At 52.0% G+C, this 27487-nt stretch overlaps 1 protein-coding gene across 4 annotated transcripts; it reads left to right on the forward strand.

The window, feature by feature from the left end:
* The first annotated feature begins 9810 nt into the window (after positions 1-9810).
* On the forward strand, positions 9811-26698 carry NOM1 (nucleolar protein with MIF4G domain 1). 4 transcript variants are annotated; one of them, XM_047096097.1, is made up of 12 exons: positions 9811-10812; positions 12383-12510; positions 13966-14161; positions 15998-16321; positions 18285-18395; positions 19549-19716; positions 20403-20524; positions 21104-21236; positions 21755-21886; positions 23859-23968; positions 24244-24436; positions 24629-26698. In XM_047096097.1, exons 1-11 carry the CDS (start codon positions 9811-9813, stop codon positions 24416-24418), a joined length of 2601 nt encoding a protein of 866 aa, XP_046952053.1. In that variant the 3' UTR covers positions 24419-24436; positions 24629-26698. The 4 variants fall into 4 exon arrangements, with proteins under 4 accessions (XP_046952053.1, XP_046952054.1, XP_046952055.1 ...); XM_047096098.1 differs by having other exon boundaries at positions 24836-26698; XM_047096099.1 differs by having other exon boundaries at positions 24870-26698.
* Positions 26699-27487: the final 789 nt, after the last annotated feature.

Raw genomic sequence — 27487 nt, forward strand, 5'->3', positions numbered from 1 at the left:
TTTGGGTGTTGAGTTTGATAAGTTCTTTATAGATTTTGGATATTAACCCCTTATCTGATATGTCGTTTGCAAATATCTTCTCCCATTCTATCAGTTGCCTTTTAGTTTTGCTGATTGTTTCCTTTGCTGTGCAGAAGCTTTTTATTTTGATGAGGTCCCAATAGTTCATTTTTGCTTTTGTTTCCCTTGCCTCCGGAGACGTGTTGAGTAAGAAGTTGCCGCGGCCAAGATCAAAGAGGTTATTGCCTGCTTTCTCCTCAAGGATTTTGAGGGCTTCCTGTCGTACATTTAGGTCTTTCATCCATTTTGAGTTTATTTTTGTGTCTGGTGTAAGAAAGTGGTCCAGGTTCATTCTTCTGCATGTCGCTGTCCAGTTTTCCCAGCACCACTTGCTGAAGAGACTGCGTTTATTCCAATGGATACTCTTCCCTGCTTTGTCAAAGATTAGTTGGCCATACGTCTGTGGGTCCATTTCTGGGTTTTGTATTTCTGTTCCATTAATCTGAGTGTCTGTTCTTGTGCCAGTACCTTACTGTCTTGATGATTACAGCTTTGTGATACAACTTAAAGTCCGGGATTGTGGTGCCTCCTGCTTTGGTTTTATTTATCAAGATCGCTCTGGCTACTCGGGGTCTTTTCTGGTTCCATACAAATTTTAGGATTGTTTGTTCTAGCTCTGTGAAGAACGGTGGTGCTATTTTGATAGGGATTGCATTGAATATGTAGATTGCTTTGGGTAGTATCGACATTTTAACAATATTTGTTCTTCCGACCCATGAGCATGGAATGTTTTTCCATTTCTTTGTGTCTTCTTCAATTCCTTGCATAAGCTTTCTATAGTTTTCAGTGTATAGATCTTTCACGTCTTTGGTTAGGTTTATTCCTAAGTATTTTATGGGTTTTGGTGCAGTTGTAAATGGGATCGATTCCTTGATTCCCTTTCTGCTCTCCTTCATTATTGATGTATAGAAATGCAGCTGAGGGGCACCTGGGTGGCGCAGTCGGTTAAGCGTCCGACTTCAGCCGGGTCACGATCTCGCGGTCCGTGAGTTCGAGCCCCGCGTCGGGCTCTGGGCTGACGGCTCAGAGCCTGGAACCTGTTTCCGATTCTGTGTCTCCCTCTCTCTCTGCCCCTCCCCCGTTCATGCTCTGTCTCTCTCTGTCCCAAAAATAAATAAACGTTGAAAAAAAAAATTAAAAAAAAAAAGAAATGCAGCTGATTTCTGTACATTGATTTTATATCCTGCAAATTTGCTGAGTTCATGGATCAGTCCAGCAGCGTTTTGGTGGAATCTTTTGGGTTTTCCACGTAGAGTATCATGTCATCTGTGAAGAGTGAAAGCATGACTTCTTTGACAATTTGGATGCCTTTTATTTCTTTGTGTTGTCTGATTGCTGAGGCTAGGACTTCCAGCACTATGATGAATAACAATGGTGAGAATGTACATCCTTGTCATGTTCCTGACCTTAGGGGGAAAGTTCTCAGTTTTTCCCCATTGAGGATGATATTAGCTGTGGGCTTTTCATATATGGCCTTTATGATCTTGAGGTATATTCATTCTACCCCTACTTTCTTGAGGATTTTTATCACGAAAGGATGCTATATTTTGTCAAATGCTTTTTCTGAAAAGTGTCTGACTTGATTTCGGTTCGGGTCATGATCTCATGGTTCATGGGATTGAGCCCCACATCAGGCTCTGCACTGACAGCACAGAGCCTCCTTGGGATTCTTTCTCCCCCTCTCTCTCTGCCCCTCCCCGGCTCACTCACACTCTATCTCAAAATAAATAAACTTAAAAAAGACTTGAGTACAAGACCTACAAACAATTTTTAAAGAACCCATTAAAATTCCCCAAAGAGGGGCTCCTGGGTGGCTCAGTCGGTTAAGTGTCCGACTTGGGCTCAGGTCATGATCTCGCAGTTCGTGAGTTCGAGCCCAGCATCAGGCTCACTGCTATCAGTGTAAAGCCTGCTTCGGATCCTCTGTCCCCACTCTCTCTCCCCTGTCCCCCACTCTCTCTCTCCCTCAAAAATAAATAAACATTAAAAAAATTTTTTTAAATAAGATTCTCCAAAGAACTGAGTATGTTGCAGTGTGAATAATTAAAATAACCAAAGTGAGCCCACAATGTCCTATACGAACCTCAAAACCCAAACGACTAGACCAGGGCCCCCAACTCTGCTATTGTAAAACCTCCACTTTAAGCCACCGACAGAGTGCTCGCTTTGGCCGCACATATACTAAGCAACCGACAGATAGCTGTTTTCTAAAGACCTTTATGCCAGGCCCTGGAAATCAAACAAGTGACCCCGGTCCTCTTCTTTGGATAAAACCACGAACACCAGGCACAGGCCACCGTGGAGGCTCGACCACCAGGAGGAAGGCGCCTAGAGAGGGTGCCAGGGAATCCTGACTGAGAGGAGGAAGGTCCGTGTCAGAGCACAGAGGTCGTGTGTGGCTGGGGCTAGCTGCGTGGAAACGTGTGCCCAGGAGAAAGGGCCGAGGGGCGGGTGAGTAGCAAGACGGGGTTGCTGCTTTGGGGGATGGCAGGGCAAGAAGCAGCCCCTGAACCAGAGAGCGAAGCCACCTGCCTGCGACCTGCTGGTCTCCGGGGACACTGTCCTCTGCTTCTGCCATCCCCACAAGCTGTCACCTTCACAGCCCTCCCGGCACAGCAAGGACTTCAGGGAAACTAAACAGTGGAATGTGATGCCCCCATTTTCCCCCAAAACTGTGTGTGTGTGCGCGCGCGCGCGCGCGTAAGAAAGAGTTCTGTGCTGAACAAGGAGACAACCAAATTTGGGTTTAGAAAGAGGAAGAGTTTTCTATACTGGTTACTTCTAAATAATTGCTCTGTTATTCTTCCTAGGATTTTTATTTATTTATTTTTTAACTGCTGTGTTACGTTGAATTCTTCCAGAAGCAAACCTTGAGTCAAGGATTTTAATGCTCCCAGGAGTACCAGCTCTCCGCCCGTGGCTCTCCTCCCTGCCCCTGGCCGGACCAGAGAAAGACACTTGTTCCAGGAGACCCTCGGCAGGTGCCGTGTGGAGGACACAGGGGCACCGACAAGAACCTCTTCTTACATTTCTAACTTTTTGATATTTTCTGAAATTTGCACATTGAACTTCTTGTAAGAAAAACTGTATCCACTCAGAAAACAGCAAAATATACATGCCCGTTACGTTGCCGGAGTTTCTGAATGGAGAAGACCATGTTTAAATTTAGCCTGTGATCTGAGCGATATTAAAAGGTTGGTCACTTTAGCCAGTGATGACACTAAGTAGAATTTTATGCTAACTGAACATTTTTACTTCAAAATTCAAAGTGTAGGGGCGCCTGGGTGGCTCAGTTAAGCATCAGACTTCGGCTCAGGTCATGATCTCACGGTCCGTGAGTTGGAGCCCCACGTCGGGCTCTGGGCTGCCAGCTCGAAGCCTGGAGCCTGCTTTGGATTCTGTGTCTCCCTCTCTCTCTCTCTCTCTCTCTCTCTGTCCCTCCCCGGCTCATGCTCTCTCTCTCTCTCAAAAAGAAGTAAACGTTAAAAAAAAAAAAAATTCAACTTGTATTAGTTTGCTCTGGCGTAAGCAAGATGCAGTGTGAGCAAGATCAAGCAGCCGTGTGGGAAGCTGAGAGTTTCACCAGGACACGTGAAGACAGACGTCCTGGGTCTACTGCGGGCCGGAAGCATGGCAAACAGCAAAGAGCGCGTCGGGATCCATGGGCTCGTGCGGGAACACTGAACGGAAACAAACACGGGTGTGGTGGCCCCGCGGGGACTCGAGACTGCCTGATGATAAAGAAACGGCAAAGCAAAGGCGGCAGTGAGAAACCCTACACAACTAGTGAACGAGGCGCAGCTTCTGCGGAGAGGGCAAAGCGCCCGCGGAAGCCGTAAGTGCTCTAATCCCAGAGCGGGCAGGTGTCACATGCTGCAGACCGGGAAGCATCTCCTGACCCAGGAGAACCCTGAACCCGGGGAGAGCCTCAGAAAGAACACGATTTGCTAATGAAAACCAATGACGCCTCCGAAATACAGCCACGAGCAGAGGTGGCTTCAGCCTCTGAAATACAACCACAAGTAGATGTGGCTTCACGTTACTCAAACGCAAGAGCTGACCTCCGGGGCCCGCCCCCGGGAACGGAGGTTTGATAAGGGCTTTGGTAATCAGGAATGTGATTGATAACCAGGATGAAAGCCACGGCGTTAATAATAAAGGGATCAATGACACAGACAAATATATCTACAGATCATTGCCTCAACTTGAAGCCGGCAAAGGCCCAGATGTATCACTGCTTTCAAATTTATTTATAGATCAGTGTCTTAATGTGATAAACAGTTGGCTTGTAAACTAAAAATACTGAAAACCGCAACATAGACCCGTGGCTTTTGTTCCTTTTCTTTACTGCACAAGAGATGTCAGCGCAGGTCCGTGACTCGGGACAGCTCCTTCGTCATCTGATGAGTGGTGTCAGATGGCCGCTTACCCTGCGGCTAACCGCTAACGAACGCGACACTCAAGGCCCTGTGGACACCCCGCAGCTCAGAGCCACGGTGCACCGGAAGCCTCTCCCATGAAGGTGCCCTCTTCCACGTCCAGTCGTCCAATCTGACCCGGCTGCTGCAGCCCGGTGTTGTCTGAGTTCTGGCAAGAGGAAAGCTGGACCCGTGGCTCTTGGCTCGGCCGTTCCCTCGCTAATTAATATACCAGAAGGAAAAGACTGAGGACGCTGGCTCTCAAAGTTCCTTTTTGCCCCCATGTGATTGCACTTGGGCGTCCCAAGGAGCCCACTCGGTCGTGCGTTTTGCCCAGCAAGTGAGTGAGTGCCTGCTGCCGGCCAGGACTACAAGTAGGTCCTGGAGGTAGAAACATGGCTGCAGAAAGTTGAAGAAGACAGAATCTGAGCTCTCCCCTCCAGTCTGGGAGACAGGGGTGAGCACAGAATAGGGTAAGGGGTGCAGTAGGAGTGGTAAAGGGAGGCAGGAAGCTGTCTCTGGGCAAAGCTGGGGGTGATCAAGCAGAAAGGGGCACTCCAGCCAGAGGGTAGACAGAGAGGCTCAAGACGGAGCTTCCTGCCAAACCTGGGACATGTGGGGAAGAGAGGCTGGGGGGGGGGGCTGGGATCGGGGAGACCCAAATGGGCTGAAAGGCCAGGCTTTGAACTTGGTTCTTCAGGAAGCCATGAAAGATCTTACACAGGGGAACGGCAAGGGGAGATTTAGGTCTAGAGCAAACGCTCTGGCAGCTGGTGGACTGGAGAGAGTCAAAGGGAGGAGACGCTGGGGCCTGTGCAGCACAGCGGCTTCAAGGATGGGGAGAAGGCTCTGGGTCTGGCCCGACGTTCTCCATCAGGGGCTACGGCATGGATGCTGGGGAAGAAGTCTGGGCTGCCGTTTAGTAGCAGGAGGCAGAAGAAGGGAGGTGCATTTGACCTTGACCTTGCAGCCGAGGGCCTCTCTGCATGCTGACCTTTCACCTACCAGATGGCAAAGAGGAAACCCCAGAGGCATCGGTGAAGGGGGGGGGGGGCGGACAGGTGCTCACACTCTCAGCTGCAGCACAGACCGGCCCAGCTTTGGGGTTGCAAATTTGGCACTGTGAATTTTTAAATTTTTTTACATATTTATTTATTTTTGGCATACAGAGAGAGACAGAGCATGAGCAGGGGAGGGGCAGAGAGAGGGAGACACAGAATCTGAAGCAGGCTCCAGGCTCTGAGCCGTCAGCACAGAGCCCGACGCGGGGCTTGAACTCATGAACCGCGAGATCATGATCTGAGCCGAAGTCGGTCGCTTAACTGACTGAGCCACCCAGGTGACCCATTTATCTGTGAATTTTTAAAACACGTGTGTATACTTTCTCTAAGCAATTTCTAGGATGACAATCTGTGGAACGTGTGCACAGTCCTGTAGACACACACACACACACACACACACACACACAATGTTCACTACAGCATTTTTAATAGTGCAAAAAATGTGTCCTTAACAGGAAGCAATCAAATATTCCTCATTAGCAGATTGGTTACAAAAATTGTGCCCATCGAGCCCCTGGAAAGAGTAGAGGATCCAGAATCGATACTCGGATGTTACCGTGCCAAGAATCACCCTGGAGGCTGCTGAATGCAGATTCTGACTCAGTGGGTCTGGGAAGGGCCGTGGATGTTACTACATCCCTAACCCTCCAGTAATGATGCTGCCAGGCTCCAGGTCACCGATGTGGAGAGAAGCCTCAGCTGAATCCTCTATTGCGGAACAATAGATCCCATTTTGGTAAAAAAAAAAAAAAAAAAACATCATCACCATCATCGTCATAACGCAAGTTGGTATATAAACTGAATATCCAGAAGGAAATGTATTTCTGGAAAGTTAAGCATAGGGTGGACTCCCCCTTCTACATCACACGTATAACTATAACGATTCCTTTTTTTTTTTTTTTTCAACGTTTATTTATTTTTGGGACAGAGAGAGACAGAGCATGAACGGGGGAGGGGCAGAGAGAGAGGGAGACACAGAATCGGAAACAGGCTCCAGGCTCTGAGCCATCAGCCCAGAGCCCGACGCGGGGCTCGAACTCACGGACGGCGAGATCGTGACCTGGCTGAAGTCGGACGCCCAACCGACTGCGCCACCCAGGCGCCCCAACGATTCCTTTTTTTACGGTGAGCATGAATTATTTTGCATCAGAGAAAAAAGGAATCAATACATTGATGCACTGAAACAAAAAAGTTTGTAAGCCTAAGTGTTATGGACAGAATGTTTTTGTTCCCCCAAATCCATGTGTTCAAGCCCTCACCCCCAGTGTGATGGTGTCCGGAGATGGGGCCTTGGGGAAGTGATCAGATCAGAAGGGTGGAGCCCCGTGGTGGGCTGAGTGCTTTTACAGAGGGGACCCCAGAGAGCTCTCTCACCTTCCCCCCAAGTGAGGACACAGAGAGAAGAGGCCATCCGTGAAACAGGTTGGGGGGTGGGGGGGCGTGTCACAAGACACCAAACGTGCCGGCACCCTGACCTTGGACTTGCAGCCCCCAGAACTCTGAGAAATAAATCTCTGCTGTTTAAGCACCCCTCCCCCACTCCCACCCCTGTCTGTGGCGTTCTGTTATACTCGCACTGAGACACAGAGCTAAAGGCTATGCTTTAAATTGTACATCATGTTCCTCGTGATAGATCATCCGTGCTATTATTTTTAAGAAGCTGTCAGGCAAAGCCCCAACCCGCAATTTTTTTCCAGGCCGGGGGACAAGTGTCTGAGGCAACAGGCTTCCGTCTGCCCTTCAAGGCCGACCAGCCTGGGTCGGTCCTGCCGGCAGTGGGGTGAGTCTCTCACAGTGCAAATCTATCTGGGTCACGCCCGAACAGTCTGCCTACCCCTCCACCGGAAGCATTTCCCTGGTTTCCTTGTGCGCCCAGAATTAAAGTGAAATGCGGCGCAAGTTGCCACACCTTGCCCGCCCGGCCCCTGCCCACGTGGCCGGCTTGTAGTTTGCACACGCACCCCCACGTGCACACACCCGCACTCTGGCTCTGCTACTGGCCGGGTGCCCTCTGTTGCCCCAGCCCCTGTGTCATGAATGGACTGCTCTACGTCCGCATTGCTTGTCTTGGCGGCGAGATTGTAAAGGCGCTTTTCTCCCACCCCCGGCTGCTTTCACGAGGGAAACAGAACTCCCTCTCCACCAACTGCCCGAACGCCTGGCCGGCGGGGCGATGGCGGTTTGCGGGCTTGGAGACACCGAGCTCCTCCAAGTGAGAAGTCGTCGGAATAAGTGCGGAAAGCCTCCCTCGCTTTAGGATTTTAGGGTTGAAAACTACCCCCAAGATTTGCCCACATCCATCCCTCACGGAGTCTTCGAAGCCGTGGCCTCGGAGCAAAGCCGCCTCCACCAACAGGAAGGCAGAGCCAGCCAGGTGGCCTGGACGCTGCCAGCCCAGGGCTCAGAGTGATCCGTGAATGCCAGACGATTAGGGAGGTCGCTGACATTTACTGAGCACTTACGATGTGCCACACCCCTTCTAAAGACTCTGCATGAGTGAATGAATTTAATTCATCCGGTTTCTGTCAAAACGGATTAGAAACAATTAGCAGCAGAGAAATGCCTGAACGAGAGAGAAGCGTGGACCCCAGGGCATAACAGCAGAAGCGAGAGCCCTGCAGAGACAGGAGGTGAGGACAGGTGGAGACAAGCTTTCTCTCATCTCCCTCGCACGGCCTCGCACACGGCCAGGGCCCGGGAGGGGAGGCGCCCTGGAAGGCAGAGCTAGGCCGGCACCCCAGCACCTGCTCCAAAGCCCCAGAGCCCCAGGACCGGGAAGGGGGGGCTGCCCCCGGGAGGCCCGTCCTCCCCCGATGCTTCTCTCCGGGCACTTAGTGATGTGGACAAGCGGACAGCGCCTGGATCTCTCCACACTGGAGCTAGTTTGTCAGACACGGCCCCGACCTTCAGCCTCCGAACTGCTCATTCCCAGAGCGTTCGTAGTCCCGGCAAACAAGCCCTCATTGCAGCCCCAAATACAGATGAGAAAGGGGACAACTAGCAACATGGGTCACAGAGTGAGGGTGTGACGGACCAAGAGCCTAGAGCCGCCTGGCAGGGCCACTGAGGGAAAACAAGAGAGGAACAGCATACGTTCTGCTACAAAACCAAAGAAAGCAGGTGTTTGCTTAAACCTCATTATTTTTATAATAGCCCCATGGGATAGGCACGATCATCATCCCATTCTGCAGATAGAGAAACTGAGACTCAGAGAAGCTGAGCTCAGTGAGGCTGAGCAAGGTCACGTAGCTAGGAAGCGTGAGGTCAGGATCTGAACCCAAGCCCCGGAGCCCCGGCTGTTGAACACTCTGAGTTTTGAACTTTTATTTGCTTGTCTCTGGTCCTTCCTGAAGTTTTTTTCTCTTCACCTTTAAGCCATGAGTACTGTTCTTCCCCTCTACTGCACTGTTTCCTACTATAAACCACCTAGTAACAAAGTACCACAAACTGGGCAGCTGAAAACAACAGAAACAGATAGGCTCATTCCTAAAGCTGGAAGTCGGAAATGGTGGTGTGGGTGGGGTTACTTCCTTCTGGGCTCCCAGCGAGAATCTGTTCCAGACCTCTCCCAGCTGCTGGCGGTGGCCGACCTCACGGCCCTCTCCCTGTGTGTGAGCCCGGAACCGGCTGGGAAATCCGGGAAGACCTCCTCTTACCTTTCCTTCGGCTGAAGTATGACTACCAATCAGTGCTATATTAGTTTCAGGCGTAACCTCCTCTTGATCACAGCTGCAAAGACCCTATTTCCAAATAAGCTCACCTTCCCAGTCTCTGGTAGACACGAATACTTTCATCCCAGGACACCGCTATCGAGAGAGAAATAATGGAACATCGCCCCATGAAATACCCGGCAACCCTAATAAATACGGAGGTGAGCCATTCCACTGTAGTGGAGGGATGGGAGGCCTGAGCTTGAGTGAAATAAGCAAGTGTCAGAATCATAAGCTTGGATACGTTTCCCCTGTAAAATGCCCACCGGAAACGACATTAACATTTTCCCTACGGATCTATGAAAGGCAAGCACGTCTGAAGAGTCGCGCCATCCAGACAACCACACTTAACTCCTGTGACATAGGCCGTAGGGTTTCATTCATTAAATGAGAATGTACTTGCGTGCTCAGCACACAGATTTTCCAGCATTTGCCGAGCAAGCGACGTTCCCTGCGCTGCCGCCCTCCCGCCAGCAGGGGACACCGCCCCGTCCGGCTCAGCGCCGGCTCTGCCCGGAAGTCCCGCCCCGGCCGGAAGTTGGAGTAGGAGCATCCAGGAAAATGGCAGCGTCCGCAAGTGCTGGCGTGACGGGCCGGCGTGGGCGAAGGGGGCGCGGGCAGCACGGACGCGGGGGGCGCCGCCGGCCGGGGGGCGGCACGGAGGGGGCCCTGAAGCGGCTGAAGCTAGCGGTGGAGGAGTTCGTGCAGGCGACCTCCGAGGGTGAGACCCCCGGCGGCCCGGCCGGGCCCCGGGCGGAGGGGCGCTTGCGCCGGGGCGGGAGGAAAAGCCGCAGGGAGCTGAGGAAGGAGAAGCGGCACCTGAAGAAGGCGCGCCGGCTGCAGAGGACTGCGGACCCGGCGAAGGGCCCGGGCCCAGGCGGCGGCGGAGCCGGGGGAGCGAGCGGCCTTCGGGCGGAGGGGGCGGAGGGGGCGGAGGGGGCGGGCGGCCGGCAGTCCCCTCGTCGGGTCCCGGCGCCCCCGGCCGAGCCGCGACCTCCCCCGGCCAAGGGCGCCCGGGCCCGCCCCGAGACCAGGGGTCTCCCCGGGAGCACCAGACCCGCCGCAGCCGCCGCCGCCCGGAAACGGGCCCTTCTGGCAGCCAACGAGGAGGAGGACCGGGAGATCCGGAAGCTGGAGCGGTGCCTCGGCTTGAACAAGCGCAGAAGGAAGGGCGACGGTGGCTCCGTGCCGCTTAGCTTTGCTCGCGATGGGCTCGACTACATCCTGGGAGCCCTGGGGTCTGGGAGAACTGGCGGCTCGTACGAAGGCAGTAGTGAGGAGGAGGAGGAGGAGGATGTCGGACAGACTGTCCCCGAAAGTGACTTAGAGAGCGACACCGAGGACGAAAGTGAGGAGGAGGGGGAGGAGGAGGAGGAGGAAGAAGAAGAAAAGAACAAGGTGGAAGCGGGAGCGCACAGTGAGCAGGACGACGTGGAAGACATTAAGCCAAAAAAAGCGGCAGAGGGGAGAGCGAAGTGGAAAAGGGACAAAAAGAGAGTCCGTTTTGCAGAAGAAACGAGTGAAAATTCCTCTGAGGACGCGGGCACAGACGCAACAGATCAGGTATCGTGTGGACAACCTAAATTCTCCGGAATTTTCCCCGAAATAACGCGTGGTGGCCAGAGTGGGACAGAAGTGACATATTGATCTATTGGTAGTTGCTGAGCCAAGTGTGGGTAAATCGGGTTATTATGTCTATTATGTTTTTTAATTTCCGTAATGGAGAGTTAAGGGAGAAAACCTTCCTGGAGACTTTTTATATCAGAAGCTTAATGGCCATTCCCACTGGTCGTCCCAAGATGATATCTTCAGCTTACTGCCTCAGTCTCTGAACCTGACTTTGAGTTCCCTCCCCCTGTGCTCTGTTCCCAGTGGGCCTCCGTCGTTTTGGCAGGGTGGCGGGGGGGGGGGGGGGGGGGGGGGGATGTCTCTAGCATCCCTGACTCACCTCTGCCCTCCCTAGTCCTTTTCCTGTCCCGCTGCTTCCAGAGTGAATCTTTAAAACATAAAGCTGATCTACAGCACCCCCTTCCACAAAGTCCTATGTTGAAGATCAAGTTCGGAACCCAGCACCCAGCAGTTGCCTTGGGGGAGGGGGGCACCTCCGCGTGCACCTTGAAGGCAAGCATATGAGTGGAGTGCGTGCACTCTTCCCACGTGTCGCTGTCCCAGCGTTCTGTGCCTAACTAAATGCATTTCTCCCTCCTGCCTGCAGGGCCTGTCTTCATCTTCTCACCGTGTCTGTCTGTCCACGTAGACTCCCCTGGGCGTCTTTCCCCATCTTAAGTGTAGGAGCTAACACTCTCTCTCGTGTCTGTCCCCGGAACCTTAGCACCTGGCGCTCTGTGAGCAGTCTTTAACTGCTGTCGGTTCCTCTCTCAGGACTTGGTTTTTGGACTGTCCCTAACCGTTCTTTCACAGCCTGTTGAGGTATAATTGACACACTGTGAACCGATGGGTGTCTCAAGAGTAACAGTTTCTGTGTACATAAATGTGTTTTCTCCAACTAAGTTTGAGCTCCCTGACTGCAGGAATCATGCGTTACAAATGTTTGTCCCCTAAAGCCCTCACTTAGGTACCCAGAGAGTGTGGGTCAATGGTGATGATCTGTAACCTTCCCAGTTGATAATCTAGGAGATAGTGAGCAATGGATTGATTTTGATTTGGTCTTGTATACTTAGACACTAGGTTTGAACAAGTTTGAAGTTCTTTTCTTTTCTTTTTGAAGTTATTTTAGAACAGTCTCCCTCCAAAACCGGTGGTGCATTTAATTTCGGTGTTTGTATCCTGCTGTGCTGACCGTAAATTAAGCCCAAGCAGGTGTATGTAGACTGTGGAGCTCTGGTGGGCAGATGCCGGAGGGTCACGGCCAGTTCTGAAGAGTCACAGGGAAAAACAAGGGGACGAGATGTGCCGACACTAACGTCAGTGGCGACACCACCAGGCTGGGGAGTGGGGGGCTCAGGGCTCCCCACGGCATGCAGTACGTTACTGATGGTGATTAAGCAGCAGTGGTCAGTGGGTCAGCCCCTGCCGCTCCGTGGGACTGTAATATGTAAACGTGAGCATAGAAGACGGAAAGGTGGAACTTGTTCAATGTAAAGTTTTTGTCATTTATTTCTGTCTTTTCAAGCAGAGTGTTTGCGAAAACGATGGAAAGTACGTCCCACCTCACGTGAGGCATGCTGAGGAGACAGTGAGTGGTCAGAAAAAGGAGGGACTGGAAAGACTGAAGAGACACGTCCAAGGTCTCATCAACAGGTAACCTGGCAACACTGTCACCCTGTGACATGAAAAGAGATCGTCTGTGTTCTGAGAATGTAGGAACTTTCCCAGCAATAACCCGTAAGCTGATCGACCACAACAGCCCCTCTCGGTTCCTGTCTTAGTGCAGCGAGATCTGTGCCTTGGAAAGCAGGATGTCCGCCTTTTCTGTTTGGTACTTTGAATCCTTCAGACTCTGAAAGCCACATGGCGGTTCTGAGAAGTCCCAGGACCGGGCCTGGCAGGACTGGGCCTCCCCCTGCACCGGCGCTCCTGGTCCGGAATGCGGGCTTCAGTCCCCTTGCTCGTTACTCGTGGTTGAGAGTGTGTGTGTTCTCTGCAGGGTCTCACGCAGGGAGCTCCAGGTCCTGCCCACAGTGAAGGCGGGACCCTCCCGGCACCCCACAGCTCTCTTGCTAGCCTTTGTGGTCACACCCAGTCCTCCCCCTGCACTCACTGCTTTGTTTTATCTTGTTTTTAAGTTTCTTAGTTTATTTTGAGAGAGAGGGAAAGATTGAGCAGGGGAGGGGCAGAGAGAGAGGAAGACACAGAATCCCAAGCAGGGTCCATGCTGTCATGAGATCATGACCTGACCCGAAGTCAAGAGTTGGACACTTAACAGACTAAGCCACCCAGGAGCCCTCATTGCTTTGTTTTTAATTAAAAAAACAAAACACGGTTTCCATGGTAATTCTGGAATTCTACCATACGTGCCATTTTAACGCTCGGGGGCAGCACAGGAATGGTGCATGATTTTCATGTACCTGTCCAGCCCTCCCCTCTGCCCAGGACACAGAGCAGCCTTTCCTCAGTGTAGGAGCGGAAATCGTTATGCTGGCCTCTGGCCCAAGGTGGAAACGGACTTCTTCCCAACAGTGCGTCCCCACGTGCTAAGTAAGGACAGCTCCCTGCCTGTGCCCAGGACGCTGGATCAGGGCAGCAGTGAAGCTCCCTCAGCATAGAGTCCGGGGTCTTCGAGTCCCGTGTATGCTTCCTGCAGGCAGGAAGACAGCGGTTAGGTCATTGCGGGCTCCCAGAGGATCGTGTGCCATGTACGGATACATGCGTTACCGGGGCCACGCAAAAGCTGTTTGTGGGTCAGACGGGCACGTGGATAGGGTGTAGAGTGGTACTGATGACTCTAATTTGTTTAAACGGACCTAGGGGCGCCTGGGTGGCGCAGTCGGTTAAGCGTCCGACTTCAGCCAGGTCACGATCTCGCGGTCCGTGAGTTTGAGCCCCGCGTCGGGCTCTGGGCTGACGGCTCAGAGCCTGGAGCCTGTTTCCGATTCTGTGTCTCCCTCTCTCTCTGCCCCTCCCCTGTTCATGCTCTGTCTCTCTCTGTCCCAAAAATAAATAACCGTTGGGAAAAAAAAAAAAATTTAAACGGACCTAGAAAGTAACTCCTTATGAGAAGCGTCATTGCCACTCTGCCTTCACAACTGCCTGCAGGTTGAGCGAGCCGAGCGTGGCCTCCATAAGCGGGCAGCTGGAGGAACTGTACATGGCCCACAGCAGGAAGGACATGAACGACACTCTGACGGGCGTCCTCCTGAGTGCCTGTGCCCCGGGCGCGGCCATGCCAGGCAGGCTGGTGATGGAGCACGTGCTCCTGCTCAGCGTCCTTCACCACACGGTCGGCGTGGAGGTAGGGTCCCTCTCCCTGCGTGATGGCCGTGGCCACAGGCGGCTCCGGAAGGCAGGTGCTGCTTTGTCGCCGCCGCGTCGTCCGAACCGCGTTCCCAAATACTTGGTTTCGTGTCGGGTCCGTTCTGATGGCCCCCGTCGCCGTTAGTTTGCTCGGGCCTGGCGTCTCGGACTTGCCTCCATCGTGCTCCCCGCTCTAACAGAGACTTGCCCCAGATGCTCGGAGCACGGCGGTCCGTGTGGTCTATCTGCTCAGGTGTTCGTACTGGGCGCAAGGCCACCAGACTGGGAGTGACGGCGGGTTTGATGACGTGAGGAGACGCGGGACGGGGCCAGGCTCGGAGCCCCCGGGGCCACCTGCGGGCAGCCCGCAGACGCGTCCTTGCCCCTGGCCCTCTGCCTTAGCCTCAGGGAGGCCGTGCGGTGACCGCTCCCGTTCTGAGAAGTCCTCTTGGGTCACCTCCTACGGTAAAGCCACAACCTTCCCAGGCAGCATTCCGTTTCCCACCTACTTAGAGAATCACCTACCAGAAGTAATCGTTTGTGTTGTAAGGGCCGTCCTCACATAAGACGCCGTGAGTCCCTTCTCTTCACGGTGAAGTGTGCTGGACTCCCTGGACGCCACTCCCGAGTGCCCTGTGTGTGCCGCGACGCGGTGCCCCCGGGGCTTTTCTAGTGCGCCCCAGGCCTCCCGGGGTTACACCGGTGCCCTTCGTAACCAGAAGGATTTAACGCAGACGGTAAGTGGAGTTCCGGTAACAGCCGTAGACCCCGAGCAGCCACAGCATGTAGGACCCCCTGGGTCGGACGACATGAGGCGATGGGTCCCACGTGTCATTGAGACCCCCACGCACGGTATGGAGGACACCTGGAATGGCTCGTCCCCTGGGAGTCGTCACGATGCTTAGTGGAGAGCGTCCGCTTCTGCCAGAGGTTGACCAGCTGTCCGGACTGGGTCCGTTAGCTTTTCTTTCAGTTCTTGAGAAGGACCTCCTCACAGGAATTCGTGGGAGAAGAGTCTGTCACAGATCCCTGCTACCAGTTACTAAAAATAAAAATCAGGTCTTTGCAGATTTGCTTTAAAATCTCCAAATCAGGAGTGCCTGGGTGGCTCAGTCGGTTGAGCATCCGAAGTCATGATCTTATGGTTCATGAGTTCGAGCCTCGCATCGGGCTCTGTGTGGACAGCTCGGAGCCTGGAGCCTGCTTCGGAATCTATGTCTCCCTCTCTCTCTGCTCCTCCCCTGCTTTTGCTCTCTCAAAAATAAATAAACGTTAAAATTTTTTTTTTACATCTCTAAGTCAGAATTAAGGCATATTCTTAAGTAACTTTAGTCACATGAATGTTGCTCATATTATAGTAAAGTTATGTTTTATTCTGAAGATATTAACTGGAATCTAAAATTTTGACAAATGTTGATATTATTCTGTTTGTGTGATTGAAGACATACTTAAATATGTTTTATGCCTGAATTTTTCTTGATGTCTGCAGAATTCTACTTTCTGTCTTGGATTATATTTGAACGTGATGTAGCATTGACCACGCGGTGCCCCTTCGGGGTCACCGTCACTGTCCCAGGCTGTCCTCCCTCGGCTGCTGTGTGGACACACCTCCCCACGGGCTCTGTGTCCCTGCTTCTCTTGCCCCCTCCAGCCTTAGCTGGAGCCGAGCTCAAGCTGCGTTAGAGTCTGTAACTTAGTAGCTGTCTATTTTCTGTGTTATTTCAAAAAGCACTAGACGTTTAAGTTCGTTGCAGGAGGAAGAAGGATCCCTGAGAAGAGCTTGCCAACATTGATTTTTGCATGTTTGCAGTGATATTTTTTCTGCCTTGTCCAGGTCGGTGCTCACTTTTTGGAGGCCGTGGTGAGGAGGTTTGACACCATCTACAAGAACGGAGGTGAAGACAGAGAGTGTGAGAACCTGTTCACTGTCATCGCCCACTTGTATAACTTCCACGTGGTGCAGTCTCTCCTTGTCTTTGACATTTTGAAAAAACTTATTGGAACTTTCACAGAAAAAGATATTGAACTGATCCTGTTAATGCTGAAAAACGTGGGCTTTTCATTGAGAAAAGATGATGCTTTGTCGCTTAAGGAACTAATCCTGGAGGCCCAGGCCAAAGTCAGCGAGGCAGGTGGCAAGTTCCGGGACCAGACGAGGGTACGAGTGTGTCACCTGGCCTGCTTCCTAAGTGCCTAACTGCTCACACTGACCAGAGCTTAAAATCAAGTATTTTGGGTAAAATTGCATTTAATTTCTTAGCGATCCCCGTTGTCTTCTGCCCCACCGGGTTTTGTGGTTTATCTTCAATAGGTGAATGGACTTTTTTCCTACTAAGAACTCAGGTATTTTGTGAATTTCAGAATCGGCTTAACATTTACCCACTGAGAAAACGTTTCCTGAGGAAGGCCATGTGGCTGGGGCTCAGGTGTCAGCCCTTGTGGACTTCGGCAGAGAGAAGGGATCGAGGGGAGCATTCCTGAGGGCGGGGCAGGAGGAAAGGGCTGAGGCTGGCCTCGGGAGGCTTGTAAACCTTTCAGGGACTTGGGATTTTATCCTAGAGGCACCTGAAGGGTTCTGAGTGTGCTAATGCCACTTTCACTACCCTGTAGAAAAGGGGGAGGTGGGGCGCCTGGGGGGCTCAGTCGGTTGAGCGTCCAACTTCGGCTGAGGTCGCAATCTGATGGTTTGTGAGCTCGAGCCCCGTGTCGGGCTCTGTGCTGACAGCTCAACCTGGCGTCTGCTTCAGATTCTGTGTCTTCCTCTCTCTCTGCCCCTCCCCTGCTTGTGCTCGGTCTCTCAAAAATAAAAAAATGTAAAGAAAAGGGGGAGGTGGTCAGGGCAGGGAGACACCACTGCAGGGTCCGGTGGGGAGCGGCAGCATGGTCACAGCAGATGTGGGTTTAGGGGTTAGAAGTGGGTTGGAGGGGGAAGGCGAGTGTGAAGGAAAGGAAGGGCCGGGGTCGCCGCCAGTGGACAGCAGGACAGTAGGAGAGGAGACAGACGCAGGAGGGAAGGCTGGCCCACTTTGGGAGTCCTGAATGAAAGTGCTGGGTCAGCTATGAAGAGGTGTTGGCATCTGCTGGGCAGTGGACAGAGCCTGATGGTTTCAGAGGACCAGCATTCAGCTGGGCTGTTGAGGGAGGAGCGTGAGGAATCTCACCGGCCGGGTCCCAGAGTGTCCCGAGGAAGCACTTGTCCCTGGGCTGAACGCTCAGAGGTCAGGTTTAAGACAAAAGTCGCTGGAGGTGGGAAGTAGGCTCTGTGGCCTGGGGCTGGGGGGGATGGGGAGTGCTCATATGGGTTTGGAGCTTCTTTCTGGGGGTGATAAATATGTCCTGAAATTGATCAGGATAGCCGCACTCCCCTGAATGTGCTCATACGGTTTTATGTGGATGAGTTTTATGGTGTGTGAACTACTCTCTCAATCAAAAGGTAGTATCGGGGGAAATCTCAGAGAAAGTTACGTGAAAAACTTTTTTACTCTTGCAACTTTTCTCTAATTATGACATTATTTCCGATTTAAAAGTTAGAAAAAGAAAAATACCAGGAATGGGGAAGACGTTAAAATGTAATGGAGAGAGAATAGCTAAGACTGTGGGGTTGGGAGGTGCAGGGGGCAGGTCAGAGGTGGTGGGGGTGGAGGAAAGAACGTGAGATCTTAGGGGGGTGGTTGGGTCCCAGAGGATGTCGGGTATTAAAACACGTAGTCCCGGGACGCCTGGGTGGCTCAGTCGGTTAAGCGTCTGACTTTGCCTCGGGTCATGATCTCATGGTTGGTGGGTTCCGGCCCCACGTCGGGCTCTGTGCTAACAGCTCGGAGCCTGGAGCCTGCTTTAGATTCTGTGTCTCCTTCTTTCTCTTCCCCTCCCCACCCCTTGTGCGTGCTCTCTCTCTCTCTCTCTCCTTCAAAAATAAATAACATTAAAAAAAAAAAAAAAAAAAGGAAAACAACAAGAAAAAAAACTTGTAGTCCTGAGCAGGAGGGTCAGGTTAGTGGTGACCGTCTACCTGAGGACCAGGCTGGCTCACCATCCGCGGTGTGCACAGCTGGGTTAGTTCTTTCCATCTCGGGTTTGCACTGTACGAAAGGACGCTTTTGTTTTCGTTTTTTTCCTTAAAGGTTCGGTTTATGCTGGAGACCATGCTGGCGCTGAAGAACAATGACCTGCGCAAGATCCCCGGCTACGACCCTGAGCCTGTGGAGAAGCTGAGGAAATTACAACGAGCTCTGGTGAGGCCCTTGGACTTCTTGCTTGTTCAGAGCTCCTGTGCCTGCCTGAACTCCTCGTGGAACCTGGGCGGTAGTTGGGGCTGTTAGGTGCCACATCCGGTCAGTAAGAGTTCAGGATCCTGGAAGGAAGCTTCGTGTTTCTGTGGTGAGACTCTCTGAGTGGTCTGTGTGCCGAGGCGTCCCTGTGACTTAAGCGTCCCCGACACTTAGCCTGTGGTGCTCCCCTCGGCTGCGCGATAGAATTCTCCGATCGCTTTGAAAGAGGGCTCAGGCCACGGTCCCACCCAGACCAGTGAGGTCACACCATGGGGGTGGGAGTCAGCTGTTGAAGCTCCCCTAAGTTCTCCAGATGTGGGGCCACAGCTGAGACCCACTGACCTCCCCCTCCAGCCAGGGGGTGCTTCGGCCCCGACTCTGGGCAGGTCCAGAATCACTGACTCGCAGACCCCAGGCGCAGAGCGGTTCTCACCGCCAGCTCCGTGCAGCTGTCCTTGGGACCTGAGTGCAAGCGCCTTCCTGGCGTGACAACTCTCCAAACGGGGCAGTGTGAGAGTTCACGTCTCACTTTGGCATCATTCCAAACTGGTCAACTATCCCATTGGTCGGTGACCCATCACAGTATTCACGAACCAGGGGCACCTGGTGGCTTAGTCAGTTGAATGTCTGACTTCGGTTCAGGTCACGATCTCACGGTCCGTGAATTTGAGCCCCACGTCAGGCTCACTGCTGACAGCTCGGAGCCTGGAGCCTGTTTCAGATTCTGTGTCTCCCTTTCTCTCTGCCTGTCTCCCCCCCCCCCCCCCCCCCCGGCCAAGAATAAATAAACATTAAAAAAAAAAAAAGAATTGGGCGCCTGGGTGGCTCAGTCGGTTAACTGACTTCGGCTCAGGTCATGATCTCATGGTCTGTGAGTTCGAGCCCCACGTCGGGCTCTGTGCTGACAGCTCGGAGCCTGGAGCCTGCTTGGGATCCTGTGTCTCCCTTTCTCTCTGTCCCTCCCCGGCTCACACTATCTCTATCAAAAATAAACAAACATAAACAAAAAAACAATACAAATCAGAAATCCCGTTATGAACAACAGGCAAAGCCAAGGGTGATAAAAGTACAGACTGAACCAGCTGAAGTGTTTTACAAGCTCCTTCTCTTCACTCAGGTGCGCGGCACCGGCTCAGGCACGGAAACCCAGCTCCGCGTCTCCTGGGACGGCGTCCTGAATGCAGAGCAGACCGGGCGCTGGTGGATTGTGGGGTCCGCGTGGAGCGGGGCCCCTATGATTGACAACAGCCAGCAGAAGGTCACAGAGAAGCGGCCCACGGGGACGGTACGAGACCCCTGGGTTCATTCAGAAACCTTACAGAAACTTACCGTTTGCTGATAGAATTTAACTCCGTTTCTGTTGTTTCTCAAGTCCCTGAATACGTTACGTTAAGGACTCAAAAGTTGAATGAGGGAAACACGAAGGCCGAACGCTCACGTTGCAGATACCAGACTTGAGATGCAGGCAGGGGTTTCCCGGGAGAGGTGGCTACCGGTCCATTAAGCTTGCATTTCAGATGGTCGGAAATCTTCATTTTCTTTGTATTTTATCATTAACTAAAGTTCACATGTTACTCAGATTTCCTTCACTTCCCCCAACACCCTTTGTCGTCCCAGGATCCCATGTCCTCCTTCATTGTCCTGGCTCTTCCGGCTGCGGCCACTTCTGTCTAATTCATGTCGTTATTGTCTAGACTGACAGATGGGGGTGCTCTGAGAAGTCCCCCAAATCAGGCAGTTTTTCTCCTCCTGTGGCCCTCTATGTCTCCTGCTGCCGTTCTCTCTTTGTGGGGCTCACTCAGGGGTAAAGATTTGGCACTCACACATACATATTTACGTATAACTCCGTTAATCCTCTGTAAAGTCACAAAGACGTACATGTTATCTTTTAGAAACTTAGTAAAGACAGTGAATGAAATTCGCTTTTGCTTAAAACATGTGTGGTCTGTGTCTTAATTACCCCTCTTTCAGGTTAGCGGGAAGATACTAGAACTCGCCAGGAAGCAGAGAATGAACACCGATGTCAGGAGAAACATATTCTGCACAATAATGACAAGTGAAGATTTTTTGGACGCGTTTGAAAAGCTTCTGAAGTGAGTGTGTGTGTGAACACTTGGACGTGCAGTTTGCTGAGATGCTGTGGAAGGAAGCCGCACAGTTGAGGTCTACGTCACGGGGTGGAGGGGTCAGAGCAGATGCGCTCGGGGCAGCCGGGCCGTCCCGCTCCTCCCCTGCCTGGCTCCAGGCGTCGCCGGCCGCCAGTGGTTCCAGAATGGAACACGTTCGATATATTTTGATTAAAAGTGTCGGGTGACCAACTGATTATTCTCAGTGACTGTTGGTTGTCGTAAATCACTTAGAATCTTCCTATCGAGGTTGTCTTTCTGATTTTTTCTAAATTAAAAACATCCTGGTGTAGTTTCTGTAATTGGTTGTGGTAAGACTCTTCAAGTGTCTGTGAACCCTTACAAAACCCTTCTCAGGAGACGTGATAGGAGTTAACTTTCCTTTATTTACTTCACACGGAATGGAACTCCCGGGTGCAAGGACAGGCCTGTCCGTGGCACCTGTCCTGTGACTCGCGCCTCCTCTCCTCAGCTCTCCTTTACCCAAACTGCCCGGCAGGCTGTGCTCCTCTACACTTTCTTACTCATCACCATCTCTGTTCGCAGGCTTGGGCTCAAGGACCAACAGGAGAGGGAGATCGTTCACGTTCTCATGGATTGCTGCCTTCAGGAGAAAAGCTACAACCCCTTCTATGCGTTCCTGGCCGGCAAGTTCTGTGAACACGAGAGAAGGTTCCAGGTAACTCCGTCAGCAGGCCGCCCGTAACCTCTGCTCCGCTCTGTCTTCCTGGACCTGGACCTTCTGTGTGACTCAGCCCAGCGGGCACAAGTGCCCTGAGTCAGGGCCCAGCTGGGGCCACAGGGTATGCAGGGAACCGGTCCCACGGCCAGGCCCCTCTGGGGCAGAGCCCCAGGGGACATCGCTGAGGCAGAGTGATGGGGAAACGATTGCCATGCTGCCTTTCCCTGCCGCAGATGAGGGTGTCTGGCGGCCCACGTCTCTGGGGAGGGCCTCCTGGATGCTGCACTGCTCCGGCCTTTTTTCCTCCTTCTAACGTTGCTGCCGGTTTGAGGGAAAACGCTGTGCAAACCATGTGTGGGACAGGAGGGCGTGTCGCTCCTGGATTGTCCCGACTCACCTTGTAAGATGCTGCAGACACATGAGTAGTAGAGCGCCTTTGAGTCTATTCTAGCGACTTACACTAACAGTTTCTTGCATTTTGACTTTGTTCTTTTTTTTTTTTTTCAATCAAGCAGATGACTTTCCAGTTCAGCATATGGGATAAATTCCGGGACCTAGAAAACTTGCCAGCCACTAATGTCTCTAATTTGGTTCACCTGGTAGCCCACTTGTTGAAGACAAAGTCACTTCCACTCTCCATTTTAAAGGTTTGTATGACGTGTGGAATTGCTGAGAGCAGTGAAAGTAGTAACACAATTGCTTTTGTTTGGTACCTCAAGAAAATGTGTCTCCTTAGATTCTGACTTAGCTGAAACATGTTTAATTTTATTTATTTTGAGAGAGAGTACATGTGTGCCAGCTGGGGAGGGGCAGAGAGAGAGGGAGAGAGAGAGATGGAGAATCCCAAGCAGGCTCCACGCCGTCAGCGCAGAGCCCAATGCTGGGCCCAGTCCCACAGCCGTGACATCATGACCTGAGCCAAAATCAAGAGTCGGATGCCTAACCAGCTGAGCCACCGAGGCGCCCCAGTTTGTTCCGTTTTTTTTTTAATGTTTCTTCTGGGGAGAGAGAGCATGAGCAGGGGAGGGCCAGGAAGAGAGGGAGAGAATCCCAAGCAGGTTCCACACCAGCAGCACGGAGCCAGATGCGGAGCTCCGAGTCACAAACCGTGAGATCAAGACCTGAGCTAAAATCAGGAGTTGGACGTTCGCCCGACTCCGTCCCCGCCCCCGGCGGCCCTGAGAAGTGTGTTTATAACACCATAGCGCTGTGAGAAGTAGCCGGAGTCGCTCGCGGTGTGAGTGCACTCGGTAGAGGAAGGCACTGTTACGGTTTTGCTCCTCTCAGAGAATCTTGTCTGGAGTTTGGGTTCCCGCGCAGGCCCTAAAGATACAGCCGCACTGGCTGCTGTCGAGTCAGGAGGAGGACGGGGCGGCAGGGAGCTGGCGGGCTGCCGTGCGGGGCTTCCGCTGCTTCTCCCTTTGCGACGGACGGAGGGCGCCCCAGCCCTGCCCTGCTTCCGGGTCACGTCCGAGCCAGTGACGTGCAGGTGCCCCGATGTCTAGGGTGGACAGGGGAACCGAGAGAGGACGTGGAGTTTGAGGTGGCTACCGGGCCTGGGCATCCTAGAAACGTGGACGGTGAGGGAGCCTGAGGGCCAGAGAGGGTGTTCGTGGCCTGGACTCGTGCCTCCCGCTCCCTGACCCGCAGACAGACGGCCGCTGCGGTTTCCTGGTTGTGCTTACGTGGCCATCCACCAGGGCACCGAGGCAGGTCGACTGTGTCTCACTGGGGTGTGGCATTAGGTTTAGGCCATTGTACCGAAAACCAGGCACGGAGCCTTCTACCATATTCCGAAAATGGGAGTAACGTGAAGTGTGGTGAGGACGTGCCTTCTCGTTGCCGGAGAGACCTTGCCTTCGGTTTGCTCGAGTTTTGAGCTCAGAATGGAGTAGGGGACGATGTCTCCCTGGATTCAGTGTAGCCTAGAGATGTCCTTGAAGCTTGTCCCGGGGTCCTCCCCTGGCCCCGTTCGCCGGGACCTCTCCGGTTCTCAGGTGTGCTGTTGAACTCTTACCGGGCCTGTGTATCTGCGGGTATCACGTAATGTCCTCTCACGTACCGAGTCCTGCACATGGACAGTATTGTCCTGTCCCCGTGCTGAGTATCCTTTTACAGTTCTTTGTGGTTAAGTCAGCATGAGTTTGAAACTCACGTTTCATACACGTTTATACCTGTAATTCTGTTCTCTGATTTCCTTCTGCACAGTTTTCTGTCGTGTAAGTGTAGCGAAAGTTATGTCTATTTCTCAGGGAGTATGTATACGTATATGTGAGCGATTCTCCCCAGACCTAAACTTTGTATGTATGGTTTTAATTTGGGTGTGGTTTCTTTAAGGCAAGGAGATAAGTATGCTTCAGTTCTAGAGTTCCTGATTCATCACTTTTGCGCCCATATAAACCCCCAGCGGCATGTTGCACTCGACGAGGGCGTGCAGGCTCCTGCCCTCAGTACGTAACAGGCCCGCGACCCCACCCTTGCTAACGGCTCTTCGTCTTATCAAACTGGAAGTGGGTTACTTACAGGCGGCAGGTAATTTTTTTACTCTAATTATGTTTGGACGTCATTGAAAGAAATGGACTAAATGCAATTTTTTCTCTCTGTCCTGACTGCTATTAGGTAGTTGAATTCAGCGAATTGGATAAACCCAGAGTCCACTTTTTACGAAAAGTGTTATATATGCTGTTAATGGAAACTGAAGTTGAAGACCTGGCTTCAATTTTTGCAAGGTATGTGCCCGCTTGTTCTGTTCCAACACACTGCGTAATAAATTGTTTTCCGTTTTAGCCTTCAGCTCACATCTTACACGTTAGATTTGGGGAACACGATACCTGCCAGAGGCAAACTAATAACCTCTGACAAGTAGAATAGGTTGTTAAGCTCTTACCTGAGAGTTCTGTTCTTTAAAAGCAGTTAGGTTGTGCCTCCCGACGGGAGATCCCGGAGCCGTGGTCTGGGAGCGGCCAGCTCATCGCTGACACACGTTTCTCCGACTCCTTTCCAGAGTGGCTGACAGCCCAAAGCTGGGCGTGTTGAGAGAAGGTCTGAAACTCTTCATCAGTCACTTCCTGGTGAAGAGCGTGCAGACGCACGCAAGTGCGGAGGAAGCCAGCGTGCTGAGAGAGAGGGCCGACCTCTCCGCAAAGACTTTGCAAGGCCAGGCTTCCCTGAGGATGTAGTCTGCCAAAGGACGGCAAGTGAGTGGTCATTTGTCTGAAAACGTCCCTTTTAAACCCAAAAGGCTTGTTACTCCACTGACCGTGTGTAAAAGCCTGGTGGAGATATGCCACGATCTGTCGTATTTAATATACTGCATTTTAGCTAATTTTTTAATTTAAGGTTATATTGTACTTACGTCTTCACCCATTTTCACGTATCTGTATATACAGTGGAGTTGGGAGACGACGGAGGGAAGAACAGACGGACCCTAGACTTGTTCTCCGCGCCGCGAGACTGGGTCGGGTGTGGGTGTGCAGGCACGGGGGTGATGGGCTCTTTTAATAGACAAAGTAGGCCACTAGGGGGTGCAGTTACAAAGAAGTTGATGCGTGTTTTTATCTTCTTTATGTATTGGTTAAATGTTCGAAAACCATCAGTTAAGTGTGGTACCTGATATCTGACTATTTCAAGTGTTGGGAATGCGGATGTTTTGGAAAAGTCAGCAGGTGACGTAAGCCTTGCAAATATCTGTATGACATGACGTGTGTGGAGCTTCCCGCCAGCACTTGGCCTAAAATTGTGACGTGGTGAAGGACGCTCTTCCTGTTTGTGTCTGTCACTTCTACTCATCAACTCCAGATGGCAAAGCACTTTGCTAAACAGCCTTGACGTCACCAGATAGTGGACACTTAGCAGGTGTGGCTTTTGAGCCTGGTTCTAGGAGGGACGCTGTGTGATGAGTGAACGTTTCTGCAGAAAAGACACCCCCGCTCACACGGCAAACTCCGGCCGATCCTCTGAAGAAGTGAGTGTCCTCGGAGGGCAAGTGTCTGTCGTTTCTCCAGCTCCTAGGATCTGCTCCACTGTCTTAAGTGCTGCAAACTTGACTTACACGTCACCTTCAGTTGTTGAAAAGTCACCAAAACGTGTGTGTAGACTAGTGTTTTATGTGCCATAAACCCACGTACCCCGGCAGCACGCAGTCCTTCAGAGTGGTGCCCGTGGGAGGCTGCACGGGCCGAGCGAGGCCACTCCTGTGCAAACCCCCCTTTTGTCACAGACTTTCACACATCGTCTCCACGTGACCCGACAGCGGTTCGTGTCTGGAAGTCACCGCGCGAAGTCCCACGGGTCTCCGTGTGTCTCCGTGCGCATCCCTAAACTAACAGTTTCAGTTTTGAGATGTGCAGGGAACACGGGAGACTTGGTGCTCTGGCCTCTCATGCTTGTCAGCCCCACAGTCAGCAGCCGCCCCGCAGCCCCGTGTCTCGCAGCCGGTTCTGAACCTGCACGACAAAGAAGCCTGTGTTAGGAGCGCGCTGAGCACCTCCACTCTACCGAGGGGCTTTTTCACAGAACGTCTGCTGGGTGGTGACCAGGCTGGACAAGGTCCGTTCCGCTCACGCCACCTGTCTGCGCACAGCGACCCGCATCCAGAGGTCTTGCTCCGAAGAGAAATGTGTCCGTCGAACTAAACTGTGTGCTTAACGCACAGTCGATCTGCGTTCGGTACCAGCTCCTGCCTCCCCGAGGACGCCCGTAACTGACCTGAGGCCATTCTCTGTGGGGGCAGCTGCCAAGATTGAGAGAAGCTTCTCTGCAACAGAACGGTCCCCCCTCATCCATGACACGCGCCCCAGACCTCGGAGGTATGGATGAGCCCAAGCTGATGTTTCGTAGAAGATAAACTTGTGCAGGTTGAATCCCACTTTTATATCGTCTTTTATTGTTAAAACAGTAAGAATGTCTCTTTTCCATGGAATATATTTATGACTTAATCCCCGATGTCTGAGTTGTTGAATTTGTACTATGGCAGATTATCCGTAAATCTGTCCTTTTTAAGTATAAACGCCTTTTTTAACAAAATATGGGTTGTCACGTGTCAGTATGCTTTAAGTAAATGATTGTATCTTGACCAAAAGCTGTGAATTCAAATTTGCTTTAAATGTATAGGTCTTTTAAATGCAGTACAATAATCTGCCTTTGAAAAGAATGCAGCCAGTGCTGTCTGTGAATTCTTGGACTTCTGGTGATGCAGTTTGAGAACTGCTATTGTATTGATGGAATTTATGAAAAGAAGCTGTCTTTAGGGAGTTTTGTCTTTTTTTTTTTTCTTTGTAAACGATCTCTACATCCAGCCTGAGGCTTGAACTCACAACCCCGCAATCAAGGGTTGGTTGCCTGTTCCACCGACGGAGTCGGCCAGGCGCCTGCACGGGATTTCATCTTCAAAGTAGAGACATAAGGAACAAACTTTTTAACGTATTAAAATGTGTAAATAAAAATATTTTTTGTATTTAGACTGCTTGTGAAGGTTTATTTTGAAAGAAGAGGTCTGCTGGTATACTAAGGTCTGCACCTTATCTTTCCATTTTTAGGAAATCTACTTAGCATATGGTTTAGACTCCGCCTGAAAAATACATGTGTCTCCCTCCCTCTGAGCCCAAAGACCGAGATAAGGCAAATGAGGCAAGATGTTAACCATTAGTGGATCTGGGTGAAGTTTATACAGACCAACTATTACATTCTTGCAACTGCTCCGTAAGGTTTAAATTGTTTTAAAACAGAATTTTGATAAGGCGTTCATAATGCAGATCTCATCCTCCGAAGTTCTAAAATACCCTGGTGTTTTTTTCACAAAATTAAGCTAACAAATCACCTTTGCCTCCTTTGTAAGCTGATCAGGCCTTACTGGGTAAAACAGTGATGCGTGTGTGTGGGTTCCCTTGGACTTGGTGCCTGGATTAGGAGGAGCCCTGGGGGGGGGGGTGCTGGTGGGGAGGCCCGGTTCACTCGCTGATCACGGTGAGCCGTGCTCGGAGCCTGCACGTGGGCCGGGTGGCAGTGGGCACAGTCCCGAGAGTTGAGCACCCTTCCCACCCTGCCACATGGGAGCGGGCGTTCGTGCTTCCTCTCCGTGGCTGGCTGGGTAGCGAGGCCCAGGGTCCTTTCCCGAACCGCTTGAGAGGAAGCTGCATCGTCACGTCCTGTTAGGCTAAGCGACTCTGTATTTCCTGTGAGCGCCTTCCAGTTGCCAGAGTCAGGGAGTGAACGTCGACGGGAGGCTAGGACGGCCGTCTGCGTGGGCC

This window comes from Lynx rufus, unplaced genomic scaffold (assembly GCF_022079265.1).
Source record: "Lynx rufus isolate CCGP_SWC_20201006 ecotype Redwood Valley unplaced genomic scaffold, mLynRuf1.p SCAF_4, whole genome shotgun sequence".
In the NCBI taxonomy this organism is placed as follows: domain Eukaryota; kingdom Metazoa; phylum Chordata; class Mammalia; order Carnivora; family Felidae; genus Lynx; species Lynx rufus.